Source organism: Watersipora subatra, chromosome 4 (assembly GCF_963576615.1).
Source record: "Watersipora subatra chromosome 4, tzWatSuba1.1, whole genome shotgun sequence".
Classification (NCBI taxonomy): Eukaryota; Metazoa; Bryozoa; class Gymnolaemata; order Cheilostomatida; family Watersiporidae; genus Watersipora; species Watersipora subatra.
The window spans coordinates 21,849,936-21,876,334 of NC_088711.1; the positions used below are offsets into that span (position 1 = coordinate 21,849,936).

The 26,399-nt window shown below is 36.1% G+C and overlaps 1 protein-coding gene across 1 annotated transcript in view; it reads right to left on the reverse strand.

Annotated features, from left to right (window-relative positions):
• The window catches only part of LOC137394044 (uncharacterized), a 45,604-nt gene that overhangs the window by 11,088 nt on the left and 8,117 nt on the right, over positions 1 to 26,399 (reverse strand). Inside the window, exons 7-30 of the mRNA XM_068080761.1 lie at positions 25,706 to 25,907; positions 24,187 to 24,402; positions 23,076 to 23,210; positions 21,792 to 21,956; positions 21,205 to 21,396; positions 20,279 to 20,454; positions 19,736 to 19,943; positions 18,985 to 19,109; positions 18,219 to 18,355; positions 14,616 to 14,727; positions 13,605 to 13,773; positions 12,806 to 13,022; positions 11,440 to 11,618; positions 10,812 to 11,037; positions 10,092 to 10,206; positions 8,287 to 8,406; positions 8,048 to 8,172; positions 7,788 to 7,957; positions 5,012 to 5,160; positions 4,722 to 4,807; positions 4,011 to 4,170; positions 1,407 to 1,628; positions 1,081 to 1,303; positions 400 to 515 (exon numbers count right to left, since the gene is read on the reverse strand). Of these exons, the coding sequence (XP_067936862.1) occupies positions 400 to 515; positions 1,081 to 1,303; positions 1,407 to 1,628; positions 4,011 to 4,170; positions 4,722 to 4,807; positions 5,012 to 5,160; positions 7,788 to 7,957; positions 8,048 to 8,172; positions 8,287 to 8,406; positions 10,092 to 10,206; positions 10,812 to 11,037; positions 11,440 to 11,618; positions 12,806 to 13,022; positions 13,605 to 13,773; positions 14,616 to 14,727; positions 18,219 to 18,355; positions 18,985 to 19,109; positions 19,736 to 19,943; positions 20,279 to 20,454; positions 21,205 to 21,396; positions 21,792 to 21,956; positions 23,076 to 23,210; positions 24,187 to 24,402; positions 25,706 to 25,907 (3,945 nt within the window). The remainder of the gene's footprint in view (positions 1 to 399; positions 516 to 1,080; positions 1,304 to 1,406; positions 1,629 to 4,010; positions 4,171 to 4,721; positions 4,808 to 5,011; positions 5,161 to 7,787; positions 7,958 to 8,047; positions 8,173 to 8,286; positions 8,407 to 10,091; positions 10,207 to 10,811; positions 11,038 to 11,439; positions 11,619 to 12,805; positions 13,023 to 13,604; positions 13,774 to 14,615; positions 14,728 to 18,218; positions 18,356 to 18,984; positions 19,110 to 19,735; positions 19,944 to 20,278; positions 20,455 to 21,204; positions 21,397 to 21,791; positions 21,957 to 23,075; positions 23,211 to 24,186; positions 24,403 to 25,705; positions 25,908 to 26,399) is intronic.

The following is a 26,399-nucleotide window of genomic DNA, read 5'->3' on the forward strand; positions in this document are numbered from 1 at the left end:
TATGTCACATAAGTTGTAAGTCGACGATTACCTGTATCGGCATTTTCAAGTTCTGATATAGTAGAGGCTGGTTTCAGTCATGTCACTGCACTTTTGGATAAACAGAGAAACAAACTGAACACGCAAGAAAAAGGAGACTTAGAACTAAAATTGACAAATACCGCAACCAGATATACAAATTCTTCTTCATAACCATCAGATCAAGCCATCTTATAAGGTATGGCTTGTGGTAACATCGTACAACACTATTAAAATCTTGTTAATAAGTGTTTGCTAAATAGTCCAAATTTAATATTGGGGTGGGTTCAATGACACTTCATTAAAATTTGTCAGGAGTCTGACAGGCTAAAAAGGTAGACAACCTCTGTTCTAATGTAATCCTCTGAAGAGATAACTAACCAGAGCATCATTGAGTATTATTTTCTCACAGGTCCACACGTAGTAAGTTATCTCCCCTTCAGCCTTATCAGGGTCCAATGACTCACTTGCATCTAGGGAGATCTCCTGTCCAACACCTAAATTAGCCCGCAATAATGCAGTTGTTTAATATGATCTAAGAGTACATCAGGGTACTAAGGCTAACTCTACCTAAGAATGTATTTATACAAGCTATAACTGACTTGTTCATTAGAGCAGCTCTATGGCATCTGCTATAGCTCTATAGATCTATGGCACCTGCTATAGCTCGATGGCATCTGCTAGCGTGGCACGGAGTATACATGTATCTATCACTTGATCTAAGCATTTTAACCGCGATCAAGTTTTGTCGATTTTAAACTTGAAACACCCTGGCAGTCAGATCACTTTAAACATCAAAAACAATCGAAAACGATAGAAAAATACCGATACCTTCTAATAAAATCAACTAAAATTTTTTGCATATTCATCTTTAATCAATTAGCAAAGTCACATTGAACTGATTACAGTGGGTCAACCAGCCTGAACCTTCTATATTTTAGGACCTCAGTCCAACATTAGCAATTACCAATTATGTTTATTAAATGCCATAACATTATCATAATCACGACACTAGCCTGTGAACCATTAATTCTGATGACACCCTACATACACACTACATACCGACATGCATGATAGGGGACCGCCTGATCTTTGGTATGAGATCTCTGCTGAGTGTGGTCACTGTAAGACTGGCTTCTGCGGTGATTGACGGGTCATTTGTGACTATAGCCATCAATGTAATCTCGTATGTTTTGCCTCCTCGCAGCGAACGTGATGGTACTTTAGCACTGACAGAAGTGAAATCCTCGAGGGAGAAGTCAGCCGTGGCGCTATTCCACATAAACTACAATATCAGACAATATTACAACCGCAGCAGATAGATGACTCACTGCAAGTGAGCAGTCAGAAGCATCGCCGTGTTAAGCAGTTACTTGTAGCCTGTGTACCTGAACTCCTGTCATTTCAAACTCTGCACACTCAGATTTGCCAACTTTGGCGCGAAGACGAAGATCCTTGGACGGGTCAAAATCTAGTTTATCTGCTCCGAGGTCTATTGTTAGTTCCTGAGCAGTCGCTTTCCTCTCCACAATTTTGGTCTTCGTTTCAGATACCTCGCCGAGATGATTGGTTGTGTAGACGCTAAACTGGTAAGTGGATCCAGGAAATATCTGTAACAGTCAAATATGTCTGTGTAACTTTCTTCGTGATGTATAGCGATTGTATACTGTGATCTTCACCACTTCTAAAACTATGACTCTAAATCGCTGCTAAAGAGCCTAAAATATACCAGCTATAATTTAAGATCTTGGGATATAGTCAAGGATAATGCTGAATTTTATGGATTCGTGTAAAAGGTGCAATACTCAAGGTCTAAAGTTGTCGAGACTTGCAGCTCCTAAAGTTGCTTCTACTAATAAAAATAATGATTCATGTTAACACGGGTGTCGAGTAGCCCCTCCCCTTAATTATGTTTGGGTTTACCATTTCCCACTGAAAGACCTCAGGAGCACTATAGAAGACTTGATTATTATTAAATTTATGCGGGTGTCTTGCAGCCCTCTGTTCACTGCGACTAACAAAGAGAACTGCTATAAACACTCGGGCGACTCAACTGACAAAATCTTAGCAATTAAAAAGCTGTGTCTGTCTGTCTGTTTGTCCAATGCCATGCTTAGAGTGTTACAAAAAAGATACATTGCACAGGATTTGAACTCGCATATTCAGCTTAATGGACTAACATGCTAACCACTGCACCACTCAGTCACATTTCCACATCTGTGAATAATGATGCGCATAGTTATTACACATGACGATCTCTCATGGCGCACAGGGCTGCCAGTGTACTAGCAAGAATAATTATTACAAGCTTTTGAAAGATAAACTACATTTATTTAACGTTGGTTTCATTCATCACAAACACGCACGTGCACGTCGATGATCTATATATTCTAACATTTTGTCTGCAATAAATTATTCTCATTAATGTGTATGAGAATAAAATACTCCAGTGGCTTCAAAGTTTTCATAGTAGTAGTAGTAGTAGTAGTATAAAGACTTGTGATAACATGGAAGGTACTTCGTAAGCATATAACGAACGGAGTAAAGTTATAGTTGATATCTAGCTGAACTTCTCCATTTTCTTACTCAGATTATTCTCTAAATGCTGACTAGCACTGTCTAAGGGTATATACATTCTTGAACCACCCTAACAACATACTAGCACCACCTCAACATCATACCGCACCACCTTAACTTCCTACCAGCACCACCCTAACATCATACCAGCACCACCCTAACATAATACCAGCACCACCCTAACATCATACCTGCACCACTCTAACATCATACCAGCAACCACCCTAGCACCATACCAGCACCATCCTAACATCATACCAGCACCACCCTAACATCATACTAGCACCACCCTAACATAATACTAGCACCACCCTAACATCATACCAGCACCACCCTAACATCATACCAGCACCACCCTAACATCATACTAGCACCACCCTAACATAATACCAGCACCACCCTAATATCATACCAGCACCACCCTAACATCATACTAGCACCACTCTAACATCATACCAGCAACTACCCTAACATCATACCAGCACCACCCTAACATCATACCAGCACCACCCTAACATCATACCAGCACCACTTTAACATCATACCAGCAACTACCCTAACATCATACCAGCACCATCCTAACGTCATACCAGCATCACACTAACATCTTACCAGCTCCATCCTAACATCATACTAGCCTCACCCTAACATCATACCAGCACCACCCTAACATCATACTAGCACCACCCTAACATCATACCAGCACCACCCTAATATCATACCAGCAACTACCCTAGCATCATACCAGCACCATCCTAACGTCATACCAGCATCACACTAACATCTTACCAGCTCCATCTTAATATCATACTAGCACCACCCTAGCATCATACTAGCACCACCCTAACATCATACCAGCACCACCCTAACATCATACCAGCATCACACTAACATCTTACCAGCTCCATCCTAACATCATACTAGCCTCACCCTAACATCTTACCAGCACCACCCTAACATCATACTAGCCTCACCCTAACATCATACCAGCACCACCCTAACATAATACCAGCACCACCCTAACATCATACTAGCACCACCCTAACATCATACTAGCACCACCCTAACATAATACCAGCACCACCCTAATATCATACCAGCAACTACCCTAGCATCATACCAGCACCATCCTAACGTCATACCAGCATCACACTAACATCTTACCAGCTCCATCTTAATATCATACCAGCACCACTCTAACATCATACTAGCACCACCTTAACATCATACCAGCACCACTCTAACATCATGTCAGCACTACCCTAACATCATACTAGCATTATACTAGCATAATACCAGCATCATACTAGCATCATGCTGATACTATATAGATACAATACCACATCATACGAATATCACACTGATGTCATACCTATATAACACCTGTTTCACCGAAATTTTGCATTAAAACTTACATCATCTGATGTGAGTGAGACAATACCAGTCGAAATGCTAGAGAGGGTTGTTGCAACTTCTGCCAGATCTGCATCAACGTCTGCGTTTCCGCTGTCCCCAACTAGTTCTACTGTCCATGTGTAGGTGAGGTCAGAGCAAGGGGCGCCTTGAAACTTGGCTCTAAATTTCATTAATACAAATATGATATTGGATATAACATCATTGCATAACAGTATGGTATACATAGGTGTAAATAGTATCAGCAGCGGTGTCAACGCCAAAGGCTGCCTGGCTCACCTAGTACAGTCAACAAAGATAATGTTGATGACCACTCGGTTTGAAAGAGTTGCAAAACAAGATGTTTGTAAAAATTTCTGTAAGGGTTTCAACTCACGAATACTTGTACAACAGGCAGATGGTAAACTAGTCACGAGAGGAACAGTAAAAGACAACTGTCAACTAGTGACCATAGAAACAGTAAAAGACAACTGTCAACTAGTGACCATAGGAACAGTAAAAGACAACTGTCAACTAGTGACCATAGGAACAGTAAAAGACAACTGTCAACTAGTGACCATAGAAACAGTAAAAGACAACTGTCAACTAGTGACCATAGAAACAGTAAAAGACAACTGTCAACTAGTGACCATAGAAACAGTAAAAGACAACTGTCAACTAGTGACCATAGGAACAGTAAAAGAAAATAAGTATGTAGTAGTCGAAAGGCCAACCTCAGGTCCAACGAGTCACAATTTCCAATCACTTGAGGTGCCTGGAAGTATTCAAACTTGACTGACTCTATGTTCGATGTGTCAACCTAAAGAAAAGATACAATTTGTTTTATAAAACCTTACCAGGTTAATCACTAGAGATGGGCTTATGAGAAAAAAGCAAAGATATCATAAATAGTAGCTTAGCCAAGATAAATCTATTTTGAGCCAAAAACATCTACACGAATTTATAAAAGTTGGCACTGTAATGTACGTAAATGTTTGGTTCAATATAAATGGGCAATACATACAGTGACGCTGCCAGATGCGTAGACATCACCATCAGCATTTCGCTGACGAATGGCCTCCTCTTTGAGGCTGAGGGAGTCTGAGGCAGCAAGTGTTGAGTCAGTCCCCAAAACAATCATAAGTCCTGATCCACGTACAAAGCATTCGGGATCTGTAACGCGCATCTGTATTTTCATCCAACACACCAGCACAAGCAAATTGGGTTATTATGCTGGTAGTCATATAGGCATTATAATACTTAGAAATATCAAGCAAGAATGTGAAATTTTATTTGTGAAAATATATTGATTTAACTGTCAGCTAATTGCATTGTTTGAAAGATTGCAACTTTAGTATGATGTTGTTCATAGAACTATTAGTATTCAGTATGATGTTATTCATAAAACTATTAAGTATATTTAATAGGTCTATAATGTTGTTATAAACATAATCAGTGTAGTCTCAAAAAGTTTTACATTTGCCATTGTTGTAGTCATCTTTGCTTCTGAACAGTGTCTAGAGACAGGCATTTTGATTTCATTTGGTTTTTGTAGTAATTATGGACTTTAAGACTTTATAATGGTGAGCTAACTATATAGTTCAATTGCTGTTCAATTGCTGGAACATAACTGCTGTATTTGGCAATTCAATTTCAGAATGATTCGATCGACTCCAATGTGTAAAAAACTTACTATAGAAACAAATGAAAAGCTCCATTCCAATGAGTCATGATAAAAAGCTAAAGTGATATGTTAATAATTTATTACCTAGCCATGACAGCATAAAATGGGCCAGCCCATCACCAGCCATTAAGAGGACTATGAACAAAAAAGAGTACAACGCCAAATCTCAACTACAATAACATATACAACAAAGAGTTGTCTTTTCAACTTTTAACTTAATATAGAGGTAAGAATAATATTCACCCTCATTAAGATGATGGCAAATTTTTTTCCAAAACAAACTTTTTGCTCATAAAGTTAGCTAAAATAATTATTATGTAGATTATTAATAAAAAAAAATTAAAATTATGCAAACAATATATAATAGTTTTACAATAATTGTTCTGAAATTTCTAATGTTATATTAACTGATTGTTTCAAAGTTGACAAATAAGATGTTACACATTATTTCATACTGAAAATGATGATGAATCTGCAATTTGTAAATACCCATTGACAACTATTTCATCATAGATAATACAAGCTCTTAATACAATATTTCTATCATTGTATCAAAATCATGGGTCAATCAAAAAGACAAATAAATAGCGGAAAACTACACAAGATCTTACTTCACAATATAATTCGACCTTTTAATACAGATTTTAGTTTCTTTTATTTCATCATTTTTGTTGAGAATTCTAATAAATAGTAATTTATTAAAGCACTTTTGTTTGTGAAATATTAGAATCAAGTCTTGAGTTCTTTACTAAATTCAAATACGATTAAAACTTTCATATACAGTCATATGCCAAAGTATGGAGTCACCCAGTTATTTTTCATATTCTTTCCTTTCCAGACTCAATAACTTCTCTCTAATTCGATAACCTTGTATATCAATCTAATCCTCAAAGTGCGCTCTTTCTTTTGATGCTAATCTCTTTGCTATGAAAAACATCACAATTTTGCTAACAGCTCAACTCTTCAAAGTCGAAATTATTTAAAAAAAAACTCAAAAGTCGACGCGGCCATATAAATCTGTCATAACATGAAAATTAATTGGAAAACTGAAAATTGCATCTTTTTCAGCACAAAATATCATTTCTAATGGTTTATAAAATAGCTAGCTTTACAAAATTCTTCTATTCCATAAAAATGGAAAAACAAAATGGTTTAGTGAAATAATTTCTAAATCAACCCTAAAGTGCAGGAGATTACTGACTATAAAACAAAAAAATAATGTTATACATGTTTTGCGACCTATTATGTTAGTCATATACATCATAGTGAGCACTGAAACCTGTCATCTTATTAGCTTTATTATTTCACAATACAGAGGAAATGTTTCCATCAAGTACCACGGAGAGCTATGAGTAGGATTGTAGAAGTTGTCTGATCAATGCTCGTTTGTATTTGTTGAAGCTTAGATTTAGGAGGTTTTTTGAGAGTTTGTATAAAATAAAAGTGTTGACTTGGGCTAGTTCTATTTTAGCTAAAAAAATGCGTTTCTAGACCTAATACTTACTGAGAAACTTCTGAAACTAAAAGCGCCTGTAAAAAAGGTAGTTGGGTAAGGGTAACTAACCAATCAGATCGGTTGATCAAAAACTTTGCTAAAATGCTTTTGATTGAAGGAAACAAAATCAGAAACTCCTGGAGATTTCACATAACAAAATTCATGTAGATTGTGTTACTCATTTCATAGCAACAACAAAAATTAAACCAGACACTTGGCTCCAACAACTTTGCTTTCGTTTTTTATTACTAATTTTGTAAGAATAAAAAAACACTCAATTGGGGAAAATAGGGTTTCAAATAGAGTGTGTATCTAGTAGAGAGTTTGGTGGAGAACACAATTAAAAATTATTTAGCTATTGTTAGTGGTTGCCATAAAACAACCAGATGAACGACGCAATGTTAACAAACCGGCGGGAGCGGCTTGCCAACTTTAAAGAGTTAATACCTCAGTCACCAGCAATCTTCAAAAATTATGGTTTTATCGCTGAGCTTTGAAATGTATATTTTTTGTCTGAATAAAACGTCAATCAAAGATATACAATAGAGATCCTAAAAATTAGCTCTATCGTATGCATGCTTGGATGCACATCAGACTAGCACAATGTATTTATTCAATTACCTGCACCAAGTTTGGCGACACTAGCATCATTGAAAGCATCTTCACAAGATTCCACCTCAGAGATTGTCACGTCAAATACCACAACGATCTTGCAAGCGCCTAGAAATGTTGCCGATAGAATCTGCGGAGCAGGTGCAGTGAAGACAAGTTGTTGGGTCGTGTATACAGCTCTAAAACACAAGTGCAATGAGCAAACACCTACCGGTGTGAAAATGAAAAAATGGAAATGAGATTTTTACAGGCAAACGGGGCACACTTACCGTTCCTCAGGAAATACAAATCGTGGGTCATTAATAGCAAAGGAGACATCGAGGGTTATTCCAAAGTCTAGCTGCTTACGTAAGGAAGTTGGAATGATGCAATGGACAGTCGTTGAGTCTATCACCTGCAAAAGAATAGCTAGTAGCTCAAAGGAGGTTTACGGAAACTGCGAATTAAAAATTATTTAAATAGCTTTGCGTATAACTTTGCTAACACATGGCATCTATGACTCGCCTACCTTTGCTTCAACAACCGCTACAGAGTCAGCGGTTCTACAATCTTTGCTAATTCTTGCAGGGCAGTTGGTGAAACAAACTTCATCACCCGTAGACACAAAGCCTGTACCAGTCATAACTACCTGGATAGAGCAAATAGCCAAGTTTGTCATCATAGGAGCTTTGAGAATAGTGAACAGAGTCTAGTCTAACAACATAACTAACAACAATTGTTAGTCTACTGTTTCATCAAACAGATATCACTATATCATGATTTAGAGATAAATTAAGACTTAGAGATAAACTTAAACAAAATTTTAAAAGATTTTATGAGAAAGTATTGGTATTTTTAATCATTTGCAACTGTTTTTGATGTTTGAGGTGGTCTGACGACTAAGATGTTTCAAGATAGAAATTGACACAACTTGATCACTGTTTAAATGCTCAGATCAAACGAAAGTGTGATTATGACATCTACAGTTGCAAATAGACTGACAGAATAGAAACACGTAACACTTCAACGCAAAAACTGATATCAACTATAGCAAAGATAGCAATTAGTGATGACATTTCAAGAGCCATTTTTCTTCTGAGAATTTTAACCAGAATCAACCAATTTTAATTTTAAAACATCTTGGCAGTCAGATCACTTCAAACATCAAAAACAATCACAGATGGTAGAAAAATGCCGATAATTTCTGATAAAATCTACTAAAATTTTGTGCAGGTTCATCTTTAACGACTGCTAGTGCATCGGTCATACTTTGTTGACCTCATCTGACTGCACAAATGAAACCGTAATATTTACTATAGTAAGGGCTGCGTTTGTCAGACTGTCCGAAGCCATGCTTAGAGCTTGGAAAAAAAGATTGCTCTCTACTGGATTAGAACTCATGTTTTTCATATTGTTATACCAACACTCTACTACTTGCACCAATCATCAGCCTTCCTATATTTCAGAATAACTGTGCTGTTACTTGTTACACGCTCCCTCACAATTACTCATTGGACACCGGACTGCCAGAGTACTAGTGTCTGATAATGTACACTATTACACAAATGCTAACATTCGTATATACGCCAGCCATTGCTTGCTTTTCATAGAAATCACTTATGGTTTACACATCTGTATCAGCGGTACACAAATTACTCTGCATTTCAAAAAATATTTGATTACAGTTTCTTTAATATACAAATCATTCAACATGTGATTTTAAACTTGTGCAAATAGTTGACTCAACACATGAAGAAATTTCAAAGATGAGAAATTTTTAAATTTTTAAAGGAAGACAGTTTTGTCAGTGTAAAAAATTTAAATTATGAAAGTTAAAAAGCAATTAACAGGCTGAGATGGTTTCAAGCTGATATAGAGTATGAGTAAATTACTAGGCCACATCTCTATTACCACCTCTACCTGCAAACTATATCTCTATCGACACCTCTACCTGCAAACTATAGCTCTATTACCACCTCTACCTGCAAACTATAGCTCTATTACCACCCCTACCTGCAAACCATATCTCTATTACCACCTCAACCTGCAAACCATCTATTAACTTTATTGCCAAGACTACATCTCCAGTTGCCTTTAAAGTAAAAGTAAAGTGACAATAAAATATTTTTTTATTAATTATTACTTTAAAAATTTAGTTTTTAATTGTGCATGTATTTATGCTATCCATATTAATGTTATATGAGCTGTTTATTGAAGGGTTACTGTAGCATTTGCATAGACGTAAGGAGTAATCTATCTTCCACTACTGCTCTCCTAATTCAACCAATGAAGTTGCGAGTGAAAACCACTAATACTTAGAGCTGGAGACCTTACCTCACCAGGAATATTTCCGATCTCAATCGTGCTTGGAGACAATGAGGTTACCTCAGGAAGGATGACATTAAACATTGCACTAGTGACTGTACTCTCTGACCCATCAATAACACACCTGTAAGTGAGAGACAAACCTGAATGCATAACAGTATTGTGATTAATGCAGCGTTAGTTGAACCCACATATCAGTTTTATACTGTCTTATTATATCAATATTACTTCAATCTGTTGATCTTCGGTGTGGCGAACTTACAGTCTGGTGAACTTACAGTCTGGCGAACTTACAGTCTGGCGAACTTACAGTCTGGCGAACTTACAGTAGTAGTGTCCGAAATAAACGGGACCTCTTGTTGGAAACTAAAATTCTCATTTACAAAATTGTTACTCATAGTGAATTTAGTCAATAACCATAAATTACATAGTAAATAAATCCTCATTTGATCATGATTTCAAATATTTAAAGCAAACAGCAGTAAAATTATGCTTTTTAATGATTATGTAGGCTAAATTCTGAACGTATCATTTTTAATGGTTAACAACCAGTTATGATCATACCACATCCATTATAATTTGCTTTTTTTAAGTCATATACAGATACATGACTTAAAATAACAAAATGTACTAAAAAATTGGTGGTTAACTAGCGCCATTTTTACATCATATGGTTTTTACTTACATAGCATATTCCCCTGGTTGAGTATCACAATCACCATTACTTACTTTACAGAGTAGGTGCCGACGTTGTCTATAGCTTCATATGAGGTGTAGAGGATGGAGCGCCGTAGATTGGCTTCGTCAATTTGAAGGGGAACTGTAACCTGATCGCTCTCTAAAGAGCAGTCTATATCGACAGTGTCTAGCAGGTCAGCTCCATATATTGTTATGAAACCTCCAACATTCGGCACCGCGTATTCAGGTTCAAATGAGCCAACAACAGCAGCGCAGCCTAAATAGGAACATATAGGTACTTGGGCATCACTTCTTTTACAGACAAACCCGTAGCAGCAAAACCATTTTTATCACAGTGTAAGTGAAGAGAACTTACTATTTTTATGAGCCACAGGCTAATGCAGTTTGGGCTAGAGTCTAGTATCAGACTAGTGCATTGTTTTGCTGCATTCTTAGCAAAACGAACTGCAATTTTAATAACTTTATTAAAAACAAACTCGACAACATTTCAAATTCTCTCTGTTAAATATAACCGCCTAAACTACTCTCCAAATAATTCACTGTAGAAGTAATAAAATATCTATCAGCGTAGAGGGATAAAAGTGGCACCCATGAGTTTACTTGTTGCTTGGCGTGTAAAAGTCTGCACCAAATTGCGTGATAAGTTATAGGCAACCACCTTTATTGAAAGAGGCATCATCGGTGAAAAGACAACTGCCACACATATCAGTTTCCTTGAGACCATTAGGAACATTCTCACAGTCCAAGCATGAGCTGCTATCTCCATGACAGACGTCACACGCATCTTTTGCAAAATCTCGCTCCCTGCCACTAGTTCCTCCAGTACAGTTACCGCATCTGCAAAAATATATGTTAGGCAAATGCTTTAATCATAAGAGTCAGAACTCAAGAGTAAAATGACCTTCGCATAGGGGCAGCAATAGTCAAGACTAGATGGCAACGATAGAATATATCTCCTTCACAGATCAATAAATTTGTTTGCATGGATTGTTTATTTATCTTTCAGCGAAGCTAATGAAACACCCTAAATGTCAATATACAGTCACATCTCGACATATGAGTGCCAAACATATGAGAAAAATGAAATACGAGGAAAATTCTGAGGAAGTTGTTGCCTTGAGATGCGAAACAAATTAGAAGTACGATCATAGGAGGCGGTTGTCGATGTGGTTGCAAGGTGGCCGAGTAGGCGAGAGGCCGCTTACGAGAACACCATTGCTGTCTTTCTCGATCAGTTTGAAAAAGTTTTAAATAGGCTGGCTAAAAGTCAAGGCAAAAGCAAGCAGGAAGAAGAAACATAAAAAACTCTAAAAATAAAAACAAAATTAGAATTAAGTTTTAGTGTAACATAAGATTAAAACTTATTTGTAAGTGTGCATGGTGAGCTAAAATCATTTAAGTTATATTTAAAGTTTATGTTATGTTACATAGTGTCACAAAAGTATAGTATAGTGAATGCATTCCCGTCAAGTCTCTCTCACCGCTATTAGAAGCTATGGTATGTCTTGAAGGAAAGAACTCCATACAGTATGGAGAATGTAACATAATAATGTTACATTCTATTGCAGTTCATAATTACTAGATAGGTATTTGTTACTTCGTGAGCGTAGGTACTGAATTACAACAATTAAAAACAGGTTTTTTTTAACTGTAACATCCTGTTTTTGGGTGGTTTTTAAGAGGATGCAAACGGAGTCATCTGTATTTAGTTATCTTGTATAGAAAAAATCGATTTGCGATACGAGAGTATTGACATATGAACTTGGCTCTAGAACGCAATAAGCCAGTATTGAGGTATCGTATTGAGCCCGTATCGAGGTATGACTGTACAGCAAGTATAGATATATAATGTATGCAATCTGTAATAAGGTCAGATTTGACAGAGTGGTACTTACATGTTGGTACTTACAGTACTTACGTATTGACTAATTACGCTATGCGTACCAACCTAATGCAGTCAGTCCGTAAACTCTCCCTATTGCTGGTAAGTATTATTACCCTACAAATGCTATAATATTGCTTACGAATCAATCTTGGCTCCACTCCTCCATACTCCATCGCAATAGACCTCTTGAATTATGGCGTCTGCATCAATGTCAGCAGGAAGACAGGCTCCATCTAACTGATCAAATACCTCAAACACTCCAGAAGTGCAACCACCTTTGCAGTCCCTCCCGTGGTCAGGGTCGTTGATGCCGGTATTACCGAGAACACAATTGCCGCATTGATTCATTATTGCGTCTGGAAGAAAGTGGAGTTAATATGTTTTACATATTTCTAGAGCTAGTATAATAGACATAATTATTATTATAACTAGTATAATATACATATTATTAAGTTTCCATGCTTCTAGTAACATCTAGAAAGCGCTGACGGCAGGTCAAAGGTCAAACTCCATAATGCTGTTTACAAAAGAAAAATAACTAGACAACTAAAATAACTAAACTAACTACAATATATCGGCTTATATGTGGGGATATATGGTAGATAAACCTCGCAGGAATTTAAATGAGAATAAAGTACATTGTACAACCGCTTATAAGTAAGATGAAAAGATCTAAAGTCAGGTTTTTTCTATAAAATTCAGTAAAATGCCATATTTATCATAGACAGTTGCTATAAAATAATTCTAGTAGAGACTCTGTTAGTCGTCTAACAAGATATTGAAGAGGAGCAGGAAGGAATGAAGGGGAAGGAAAAAAGTGTTGTAACAAACATGGCGACCAAATGAGCTGCTCTTGTCATGAATAGCATGGAGCAATCAGGGAATAGCAATCTCTGAACTACTTCAAAAGTTATAAGCTTGTAGCCGCAGTGTCTTACCTCCATCTTGGTCGCCATTACAGTCAACACATTTTGAACCGTCTCCTCCACAATCATTACAGATATCAAAAACAAGTGGTACTGGGGAGGCTTTATCGTTGCATCCAAGTCGCATTGCATCTCCACTGATATACACATAGGAGAGGGCAGATGAATCCCTTGTGCAGTTCTGCGTATACATAAGTACAATCTAGAGACATTAAAAATAATTCAGAGAAATGTCAGTTTTCTGGACTGGTGTTCTGTAAATGAATCACTGATGACATTTTTAGTCTAAAGGCATTATGAACCAACTACAACTGCCCTCTTCAGGGCCACCAACTTATGCAAAAATTCTTCACAGCCAACTATAGCAAACATGATAAATTATAACCACAATAAACCTATAATATTACTTACCAAAACATCCTTGGTTTTCAGTTTCTGTACTAGTAAGCGGCACAAGTCTGCATTTTGAGCAGTAAACTAATTCAAATGTGTTTTTAATAACATATTTCAAATAATTATATTTAGATAGATGAGACATTTTGAGACATGAGACATAGATGAGACATAGATGAGCTTCATTTTGATATACAATAGGTAGAACTTCAAAGCAATGGCTAGCAACTACGGCAACATATTTATGGAAATTAGCCACAATTCTAAGGTGGTCCATTATTTTTCACATTATTGTCTGTTTGAAAATTGTTCAATCTAATGCTCCTTACACCGTTTGTAATTGTTTGAACTATTAGGTTGAAAAAGATGTTTACTGGCCTCCAACTACAAACTTGAGTTTTAGTAAGGTCATGGGACTCAAAGAAAAGATCAACCAAATGCACAGATGTGTTCAATAAAGAAAACTGCAAATCTGTTCACCAAGCATGCAAACCTACTTTATGTATCTCTATAAAATGTCTCGTGTACTGTATGTAGTATAGCGTATCACATCTTCTCTACACGGGGAGTAAAACTGCACTTAACTTACTATTCTAGAAGTAATACTAAATGAAAAGCTAAAAAACTCACCAAGCAGAGTGGTAGGGATACGGGCATCATCTCCCCTTCTTCTCCTTCGACTGATTGATCCCACGCCATAGCATCCCATTTAGTGTCAGAATTATAAGGCCAGAAGGAATCACTAAGGAAATAATTATTGTGGAGCTTACAAGAAGAGAGATCTTTTAGAGTTACAACTTTATGCCGTACCATTTTATGTCAAACCATTTTATGTCAAACCATTTTATGTCAAACAATTTTATATCAAACCATTTTATGTCAAACCATTTATTTGATTTCATTGGCTAACTGTTGCCTTTTTTGTTTTATGATTTTTGTATGGCATAATTTGAAAAACATTTCTGTTTAAAATGAAATTATTGTCAATAATGTAATACTTACTATGTATATTATACGATGAAAAAATTATATATAGCATATTTATTATATGATATATATTTATCATATAATATATATATTATATAATAATATAATACTGTCTGTAGCATGAGTATTTTGCTCCCTTACTTCATTTTGGTTGAGCTCTCTATGAGAAGTGTGACAATATTGTCCTTAGTGCAATGAGCTAAGGACAATATTGTCACAAAAATATTGGCCTTAAGAGTACAACAACATAGTTCACATTGTTACGCTCATCACCTTTGTGATTTGAGCAGTCTTGTGTCACACATTGACTTTCTTAAAGTCTGTGAGACAACTTAGTTGTTTCATGGCAGAAAGTCAATGCTAAATGACAATAGGAGTTATCTCCCGTGCCTACTCTGAGCTGCGCTAATGAGGCGTAAATAGCTGAAACAGTGCTGCCTGTGGCATGATATATGATGTATAGAATGCTGTATTTCATATATAGTCGACATATTATATTTAATATATATATATATATATATATATTGGTGATTATATATATATATATATATTGGTGATTATATATATAATCCCTGATATGATCATCAACAGCTAATTATGTAGTGTAGACAGGCAGCTTGCTATTCACAGACTCACCTGTCTGCAACATTGTGAACATGTAGTAGCAAGTATATTGCATCATGGAGACACGTCAAGATTAATGCAACTTTCTTACAAAACCGAAACTGATGCAAACAATTCACGTTAGTAAAATGAATACGAGAGATACACCAACTTCTTGTTTTTAAATCAAACAGGAGGAAAAAAGGAGCTGTTCTAAATAAGACATCATTTGAAAGCAATGTAAAGCTTTTATTTAGAATTATAAATATAGGAGACAATTGCAATTATGTCTCAGCAACAGAGCAACAAATGAGTTGCGTGAAAACATTATGCCAGCAAAGTGAGAGAATGGTTGGATCTACGTATCAACTATGTAGCCTTAGCTTCTAAAACACGTTAAATAAAGATCTAGGTGAAAATTGATAATAATAGTGTTTCAACTTTCTCTGTTGCACCCACCAGTGCATTCAAATGATGTGAGTGCTTTACTAAAAACTGAGGTCTTCAACACAATTAAACAAAACTGAGCAGGAGTTGTGTGCACATCTTACCTGTGTCTGTTAAAAGATAAACATTAATAATGTTTGGCATCAAAGCTTGTGTTGAAATGAATTAATACCTAAACATACATTGCTACCTGATAATTCTTTAAAATTCTCTGAGTGTGTACATGTCTTTTATGTGACAGAAGGTATTTACCAGCATGAACCGTGGGAATTGAAAGGTGAGCATACATCTACACCTCAGACCAGTAGGTGTCTATATAAACTAAATACATGTATTTTAATACGATACAAAAAATTGGGAAAAGTATTTAAAGAAAAAAGTAAACCTTCAAAAACAAAGCTTTTTACAGAATGACCTAGATGAAAGGAGATGTGTAACCAGCAAACTCAAAGCATTTTATGAAATTTGTTAAGGAACAGACAACTTCACAAGTGTAATTTTCTTGTGAAACGTGTATAGCAGTTAGGCATGAGCAGAAACTGAGATTAATTAAAAACACAACAAGCTGTCATTGTAATCATGTAGTCGACTGCCGACTCGACTAACTAACACATGCTCCAGGATATGTACTATGCCTGTGACAGGTTCTGGTACCCACAGCTTTTAGAAAATGATGTTTAGGATAGCCTAATATTCGTGAAGAAAAAAAATCTTGTAATTACAAGTGCATTGCCATTCCATCCGACTTCTAGGATGCAGAACTGCTAAAGAACTTTAGTCAATTGTGTGCCGCTGTCTATCGTAGGAGCAGCGTTATACCACCACAACATTACAATAGCTCACAAGTCAGCAGAGAACTACAGTAGAAGCTTCTATGACACAAATTCTAAATGAAGTAAAAAATTTATGCAGATTTTGCTTCGTACTACATAAAAAATTTCATATAACGTAATGTGATAAGTCGGAGCAACTTCTCAAATTAAATTTGAACGGTAACATATCTCACCGCACTTGTGAGAGAAAAAAAGTACGTATAGTATTATATATATTATGTATACAACTTCCATGATATTTTAGTTCATCGTAATATATTATCAGATGTGTCGACAAAATAGAGAATAAGTAGCCGCGCAATTATTAACAAATATTTAAAGGCGAACGATTGGTGCAGGTGTTACAGTGTCGGTCTATCAATTTAAATGCCACGAGTTGGAGTATTGTCGAAAGATATCTTTCATTTTAACCTTGACTTCTGGATATATATAAACAATGAACGGGTAGACACCGCTCTTTTAATAGTAAAAATATACTTTTGGTTTGCTTTATTGAGGACATGTAAAATATTTATTATTAGCTTTACTTTGCAGAATAAACTTTGCTGTCTAAAAAAATTAAACAGATCATCATAAACGGGCGTCGAAGATGTGCGCTCCCCATCGACTCATTGTAAAATTACTGAAAGCATAGTCTATAAAATCAGATAAATAACCAAATAAATTGATCATAAAAAAGAAAAGTTGTATGTATACTAATAATATTTCAGTTACGGTACAGCCAACAAATTAAAAATTTAGATCTAATTTTTCCTTTTTGTATGGCTAAAAGGGTGAGTTTAGGACGATCTTGGAACAGATCAGGCAATTTACATGAATTTCACTGTTTGTATAACGTAAAATCCCTATAATGTAAACATGTATGGAATGGATTATTCACCTTATAAGAGCATCTACTGTTGCTGAATAGTTATTTTTACCACCTATTATATATTTCAAAAAAAATTTATCATGCAAAATCTCTCATGTTCAACTGCGGAAGACTTAAAAAATCCCAATTTTCAAATTTTCATTATACAGGGGTACATCTAGTATCTAGTAAATACTCAGCAATTAAAATGCATGATCATCAGCATCTCAACATTGCACCCAAAGAAATAAACTGGCATTGTCATGAATCCAAGCATAAAGCAGTGAGTTATGCATAAAGTTGTTAAACTATTGTGTCAGTCCTCCTCTAAAGAGAATTTACTAATGTTTAAATATATATAAATTGGAAACTTTCAGATTTGTAAGCAATTGGTAATTGTAGGTAATTGTAGGTAATTAATCATTGGGCAACAGAGAATTGACAACTTCATGTAAAATAGATGTGAATAGAATAGAAATGATACAGCGACAACATATAGCAATAAAAACATACGCATTCTTCAGCTTGAAACGAAGACGACTTGAATCTTTGACAGCCTGACATTCATGTGCGAAGTCTCCTTCATAAGCCGGTAAAGTCCCTTCCTGTAGAGCGCTCAATACTTCCTCAAACTTGTTTAAGTTGTACGCCTGTAATGGCAGTGAACACATTGAATTCTCAAACTGCTCAGTAACTCATGCCAGCATATCTAACAAGTCGTACACAAACACAGCTGTTCAATTGCTACAAAACTTTTCTCAATCTTTTCAAAACTTGTTAATTCTTCGTTGTTAGTAACATTAGAAGAAAAATACACTAGCCATGGGAGCCATATAGCAGACAGTAATCGAAGCGTGTGTAACACATATGTGGGCTACAAGCAATGCCTATACTCTTTCAGCATAGTTGTTGATGGTATGACCTTGATGATACGACCATGACGGTAAGACTTTGTGGCCAACATTTAAACTCATGTAAACCAATTACAATTAGCCATATTCATGTGAACTCCTTTCACGTTACAACACGTTACATACTGGCAAAATCGAGATAAAAGAACCATAAATGATAGACTTCATTGTCTAAAATGCAGTTAACGCTAAACCAAACAATGAGATGGTATAAAGAAGGGAACATTGACAGTATTTGCATATGTAGCCATTTGAGACTTGGCAAGATGCCCATTATTGAACAATATTGATACTCCTGCAACTAGTGTAAGCTTGTAACAAGCTTCAAATAAATCTGTAGCAAGTAGAAAAGCACAGGAAATGATTACCCGAGCGATTTGCTTTGGACTAAATGTTGTCATGACACCTTCTGCGAAATTCGCAGAGGGATCGGCAACAGAAAGAGCGAACCATGTGTCAGAACCTTCTGGCTTGTACTGGTACACTCCCAGATCTACAAAAAACTCAATTGATAATATGAAATGTTCAAAATTATGGAAAGGAGAACTCAGCAGTGCCATAATTTTTTTCAACGCTGTTATAGGTCTACTATCCAGCTACTGGGTTCATCCACTATTTTCGCATTTTATGGTAAATGAAAAGTAGCACATTCACCGCTAACAACTTTGATATATGACATGACTAGTTGACTACACATCTACTCACCACTATCACTAGCTACTAGTATACATGACACGACTAACTGACTACACATCTACTCACCACTATTACTAGCTACTAGTATCTATGATATGACTAGTTGACTACACATCTACTCACCACTATTACTAGCTACTAGTATATATGACATGACTAGTTGACTACACATCTACTCACGACTATCACTAGCTACTATTATATATGACATGACTAGTTGACTACACATCTACTCAACACTATCACTAGCTACTAGTATATATGACACAACTAGTTGACTACACATCTACTCATCACTATCACTAGCTACTAGTATATATGACACAACTAGTTGACTACACATCTACTCATTACTATCACTAGCTACTAGTACATATGACATGACCAGTTGACCACACAAGCAACCTCGCCACTATCACTCACCGCTGTCTGCAGCACGCAGGAAGCACAGACCGAGCTTTCCTCCATCAGGGTCAGTAAAGAACTTAGACACTATTTCAGATATCAAGATTCCCTCATTGGTATCCAAGTCGAGAGGCACCAGTAGTTGAGTCCACATTTTCCGAGGAGAAAATTGTAGATCGTCGAGACCTGACTCGGGCAGTTTTGGAGCGTCGTTTACATTGATGATCTAAAGGTGAGTAGGTGAATCATATATGATCGATCGCACAAGGTCCACATATAGCTACATGTACGATAGACAGACTATATAACAAGACTACGCCATTCTATTAGAAATACATGTATATCACAATCAATTTTGATATAATGATATTGGGAGTTTTTTCCTCTACCTTATGAGTTTTAAGTTATAGCAGCATGCTGCCAGAGATTGGAGATATCACAAAGAAATCAAAAATATTGTGACATTCCTTAGACGATGTTGACTCAGCAGAGATACGTATTAGATCATATACGATCAAAATAAATCCATCTACTGGCAAAAATGCTTGTGAATATATCTACCTCTATGTTAAAGGTGACATTTTCTTTAGACAAATCTTTTGCCTTGGCTGGAAGAGAGCCGCTCCAAGCAAACAAAGCCAAAGAGAAGGTTCCGGTGAAATCTTTTTTGGGTTCATAGTTGATAATAGGCAGTCCATAACCTCCTGATTTTAAACTTATCGCTGTATCCTTCTTATCTGAAATATGACACCAGTGGTTATGAGTATACTGAGACGCTGTCTCGTCATGACTAGGAGCAAACAACTCTCAAAGAAAAGCTGTACAATTTGACTCCTATTTGAAAATAGTCAAATGTGTAAGACCAAGTTCTTTCTATTACACATTGCCGATCTCTAAAGTATATCAGAGCAAATTTTGGCCCTTTTAAGTATAGCATAGCAAATAGCCAGCTCTCTGGGATATATCATAGCAAATAGCAGCTCTCTGAGGTATAACATAGCAAATACTAGCTCTCTGAGGTATAGCATAGCAAATATCAGGTCCCAGAGGTAAATCTTTGCAAAGAGCAGCTCTCTGAAAGTATTGCACAGTGAATAGCCAAGCAGCTATACCACAGTGGTTTTAGCGAAGAGTGCCGCTATATGTCGGTAGGCTAATCAATGTCTGTAATAATAGACATCTATAATTATACATGTAAATTTAGATTTTAGTATTTTTATCATAATAATAAAAACATCAACATATTAAAGCCACAACAATAGCGCACTAAAATAAATAACATAAATAATATCCATCCCATAAAATGATACCACCATAGAATCTATACCATAGCAATGATATCAACATAACAATAATAACATCATAAGAAAAATAATTGATAACAAAAATAACAAAAGAAAGTTATTACACACTAGCGATAATAACATAAATATAAGCTGAAGAGCAGTGCACAAGGCTTGGCAAGCAATCCGCACTTCTCCACTCACCGAGTGTAGAAGAATTAGACAGCAGACTGATTGTTCCAAACTCTTTTTGTACGTTGCGCAGTTTAACATGAACTCCCAGGGATCCTGCTACATTTTTGCGCAAATCTTCCATACGCTTCTTGTAGCCCTCATATATCTCGTTTCCCTTGTCACTCATCTGTACACCAATCATATCTTCTGTAGACATCTTGACTGCAATATTAGTTCATTTACCTCAATTAAAAGGACTGCAACGCAATAGCTAGATAGTTTTTACTTTGTGAAGCTTTACAATATTTGTGGAGTTGTCTATTGACAGTTTGAGGGCCCAAAAGAAGAGAATAACTCCACAAAAAGGAATTCTTAAAACGAACGATATCATAAATGCCATTTAAATTTCACACTTTGCAGTGTCCGGGTATGATTTAAGAATGAGTTGACTGACACACTAACAAATTTACCTTGAGCTAACAGAAAAGCACCACTCAAATTCAGGAGAACTTACGCAGAAACTGTTTCAAACGTAAAGCCGAACCAGTCACATCTTCAATGAAAATGTTTCGAATTCAAAAAATAAACAATATACAGAAGGTATATTATGTCGATACCTCGTGTGAGAGACATGGGAGAGCTGATGTTAACAGGAAGTGTAAAATTGACCACTAGTTCATCCTCTCGTAGCACAATATTAGTGCTGTAGTTGGCTAAGAGTGAGATGTTTGGCGGGAGGTTGGCAGGGAGAATTATGACCGCTAGGGTGTAGTTCTTATTTCCTGTAAGGCAATGCAACAATGAGGTCAAGGCCAACTAGCTTTGTTAGCAATACCAACAAGCAGCTGTCACATCAGTTCATACAGTCCTTGACCTTCATACAGTCAATCAACCTCCAATATAGTTTTACGTGTTTTCTTTATCACGTGTCCCACAATTCCAAACTGCTCTGCGGCGGTTCGTGCACAGAGTAATCCCAACCATATAACATTTTGTTCTTGACTTTTAGTTCATTTTATTTAGTGAAAGGGTATTCTCATACTCTTGGCTATGATTTGAAAGTTTACTCACTATATATATTCATATACCACATTTTCTGGACTGTAATCAATCTAGAGTATTATTTGCATTTTTTGAGGAAATCTACTTGATAAAATTGAACACCAAGAACAGACATGTCATTTAAAATTTAATCGACGAACAATTTAATAATATAATGAAGGCGACAACAGACTAAATAACTATTATGCTAGATGACTATTCTAATAAGTATAGCTTAAATAACATGCTAAGAAATTCACCAAAACCATCTGTCAGTCTAGAAAACCTATAATTAACATTCAATGAAATCTTAACAGCGTTACTTTTCAAGTACACTGATATCGGAGGTAGGAGAATCGGGCACCCTAAGGGTGTTTGAGTCCATGATTGACATTTATGTTTTCTTTGTTTCAATAAGAGTAGCCTCCACCTTTTGTCAGCTCCTTATAAGTTTCTCACCAACTCCAACTTTTTTTTTTACTGCTCACCGATTATATTTATATATTGATGATTATTTATATAATCCCTTATATATATAGATTTTCTTCCATAGCTAGTATATATCATACTAGTATATATCACAACTAGTATATATCATATGAGTTATAAAAAATAGTTGTACTTATCTAGTTGTAGCTCTGTTATCTTAGTATTACTGCACTTTACTGTATTAGCCTATAATACAGTAGAACCTTAAATTATATTATAGATATATTGAGTCAATAATTTCACGTATAAGTCGCCCCGGAGTATAAAGCGCACCCCGGACCAGAACGATGAAAAAACCGCAACTTTTAGTCCGAAAAATACAGTGCATTAATACGGGAAATATATTTTGAGAAATTTTATGCCATAGTTACCTTCAACGTCATTAACTATGACCTTGGTGAGCCCATGAAAACTGATGTCAGAAGGCATAGAGGCTATAGGGGTACCAATATCCAACACTTCACCTTCAGTAATAGCTGTCCACTTTCTAATCACTTCGGAGCCACCTAAAATATAACGTAGACCTCATCAAACATCACTATCATTCCCACTGAAGATTACCATTGCTATAGGTATGATTACCATTGCTGTAGGTAAGATTACATTGCTGTAGGTATGATTACCATTGCTGTAGGTAAGATTACCATTGATGTAGGTAAGATTACCATTGCTGTAGGTATGATTACCATTGCTGTAGGTATGATTACCCTTGCTGTAGAGATTACCCTTGCTGTAGGTATGATAACCATTGCTGTAGGTAAGATTACCCTTGCTGTAGAGATTACCCTTGCTGTAGGTATGATAACCATTGCTGTAGGTAAAATTACCATTGCTGTAGGTAAGATAACCATTGCTGTAGGTAAGATTACCATTGATGTAGGTAATATTACATTGCTGTAGGTATGATTACTGTTGCTGTAGGTATGATAACCATTGCTGTAGGTATGATTACCATTGCTGTAGGTATGATTACCATTGCTGTAGGTAAGATTACCATTGCTGTAGGTAAGATTACATTGCTGTAGGTATGATAACCATTGCTGTAGGTAAGATTACTATTGCTGTAGGTAAGATTACCATTGCTGTAGGTAAGATTACCATTGCTGTAGATAAGATAACCATTGCTGTAGGTAAGATTACCATTGCTGTAGGTAAGATTACCATTGCTGTAGGTAAAATTACCATTGCTGTAGGTAAGATAACCATTGCTGTAGGTAAAATTACCATTGCTGTAGGTAAGATAACCATTGCTGTAGGTAAGATTACCATTGCTGTAGGTATGGTAATTGGTATTTGAGCAGAAAAAATCATAAAGTTAGCTGAAGCCATCACAACTGCTCACCAACCAAGATGTTCATACAATTCGAAAAAAGAAGCTAGGCTAAACTTAGCTTCTCCGACTACCTTTTATGACAAAAAATGAATTAGCACTTTTTATATTGGGACTTTGGTGACCATTCCAAAGTCGAACCACATTCTTACCATCAGCATCTTGTATCATCTCTTCACTCTCTACCTTCTTCCAACTGCAGCCTGCGGAAGCTGTGCTCACATAGAATTTGAGCCTGTTTGGAGCATCATTTCCAAATATGCCCTGACCACCAGTCATCCTAATAGGCTCAGGATCAAGACTCGCTAGGTAGGCTGTCACTTTGTATGGTTCCTTTTCATAACCTTCCTCTCCCGGATCAGGCAGGACTGAAGAAAAGAGAGACCAAGGCTATAGAAAACATAAAAAAATGTTATTCTAAGTTGTAAGATCAAACTGTTGCAAGTACAAACCCCCAAGATTTGCGTATGGTTTGACAGAGCATTCTGAGATTTGTATCGTAACTCTATAACATACCTAACATATTAAAAAAAATTTAGTACATGTCCTTCTAATAAACATAATTCACACGCTCCTCCTTTCAAAAGGTATCATTGAGCTCTGATTAGCACAGATAAAGTGCAGTGACATTTTGTTACTTGCTAAAAAGCTCATAACCTGAAGATAACATTGGTATGCAAGATGTATAGCCTAAGGACCAGTGTACAGTGGAACCTCACTTACAAAAGACTCTACATGTGATATACATGTATAAAAGTTACAACACGTTTTTTGGTAAAAATTATGTTATGACTTGTTTTTGACACATTTGTTCATTTTATATTATGGCCCCTTTGCATCCCATGGGTACGATGTACAACATGTCTCACTCGATTTCATTTCCTAACAAAATCTATAGCCAAAGGGTTTTGTTTTAATCGTTGTATAATTTGGAGTTATTATAAACCACATACATAAGAGGATAGCTATCTTTTCTAGAAACTTTAGTCATGTGTTTTCTTGTACTGCTTTTGTTTCGTTAGACTTTTAGTCGGTTTAGTTAGTTGTTTGTTTAGTTATGTGTTTTTTAGTTCGAGCTGAAGTGAATAAATCTCTCTACTTGTGTTCTTAGAACATCTATTTTGCGCAAAACAAAACAAATAAAACAATACTACACCCACCTCCTCTAACAATACCACACCCACCTTCTCTAACAATACCACACCCACCTCCTCTAACAATACCACACCCACACCCTCTAACAATACCACACCCACCTCCTCTAACAATACCGCACCCACCTCCTCTGACCGCTCTAATATGATTTTAACGCCCGTTTGTAACTAGTTTTAATCAATGTACATGTGTTTATAATTTTATACAAATATTATGTCGGAGTTTTGCGAGGCTCGACATGGATTAGGAAAATAACATGACACAATGCGTTTCTACTTACAATATTTTCTACTTACGAAACAGTTTCCAGCACGAATTAATTTTGTAAGAAGAGGTTCCACTATTTAAGACTATTAAAAATCGCAACATTAAATTTTGGCTAAAATTATACTACGTTGATCAAGAGATAAACCGCATAGAAAGTTGTGCCTTTATAAGACAGTAGAAACACAAAGACGCACAAAGTGGCTCAAATTTTAATTTATTCCAAATGTAAATGAGTCATTAATCACTTACTGATTTCTGGAGAAACGCAAGACGAACCGCCACAAGAATTAGGACAGCACTTGTCATTTCCTTCACAGCCCTCCGAGTCACTCAAACACTCCTGTTCTATCGAACAGATTCCGACATCGGCAAGATCAGGGCATTCGCCGTAGTTATCAATGGTTCGACTGCAGCTAGGCGACACACAGGCGTCCCAACTGGTGCAGTAAACCTGAGCATAGACATCCAAGGTTAGCCAGCAACACAAATCTATACTATGCACACAATAGTCCATTGAAATAAGCAGGATTATCATATCAACCAAAGAGTTTCCTAATGGAATACTTGACTAGCCCATGGCCCTTTTCTATTATCAGTTACCTGAATATGAAATGTTCTTTATATTGGAAACCTTTGGCAAAATATTATTTCCAGAAACTAGATTGAAGTCACATAGCTTTATTTTAGAGTGATTGTTCAATCTTTAACGATTTGTTAGTTAAAGAACGATTATCAGCTTCATTGTTAATTATATATATTTTACGTATTATATAGTATTCTATTTTTTATTAAATATCAACGTCATTTCAATACAATCATTGCGATACACTACACGCCCTTCCTGAACAGCATATCACTCTCAATGCCTCTAATGCAGCGGTCTCTTATTAAAATGATCGGCAATAGCAAGTTTATCATCAATTATCAGAGGGATGACATTACT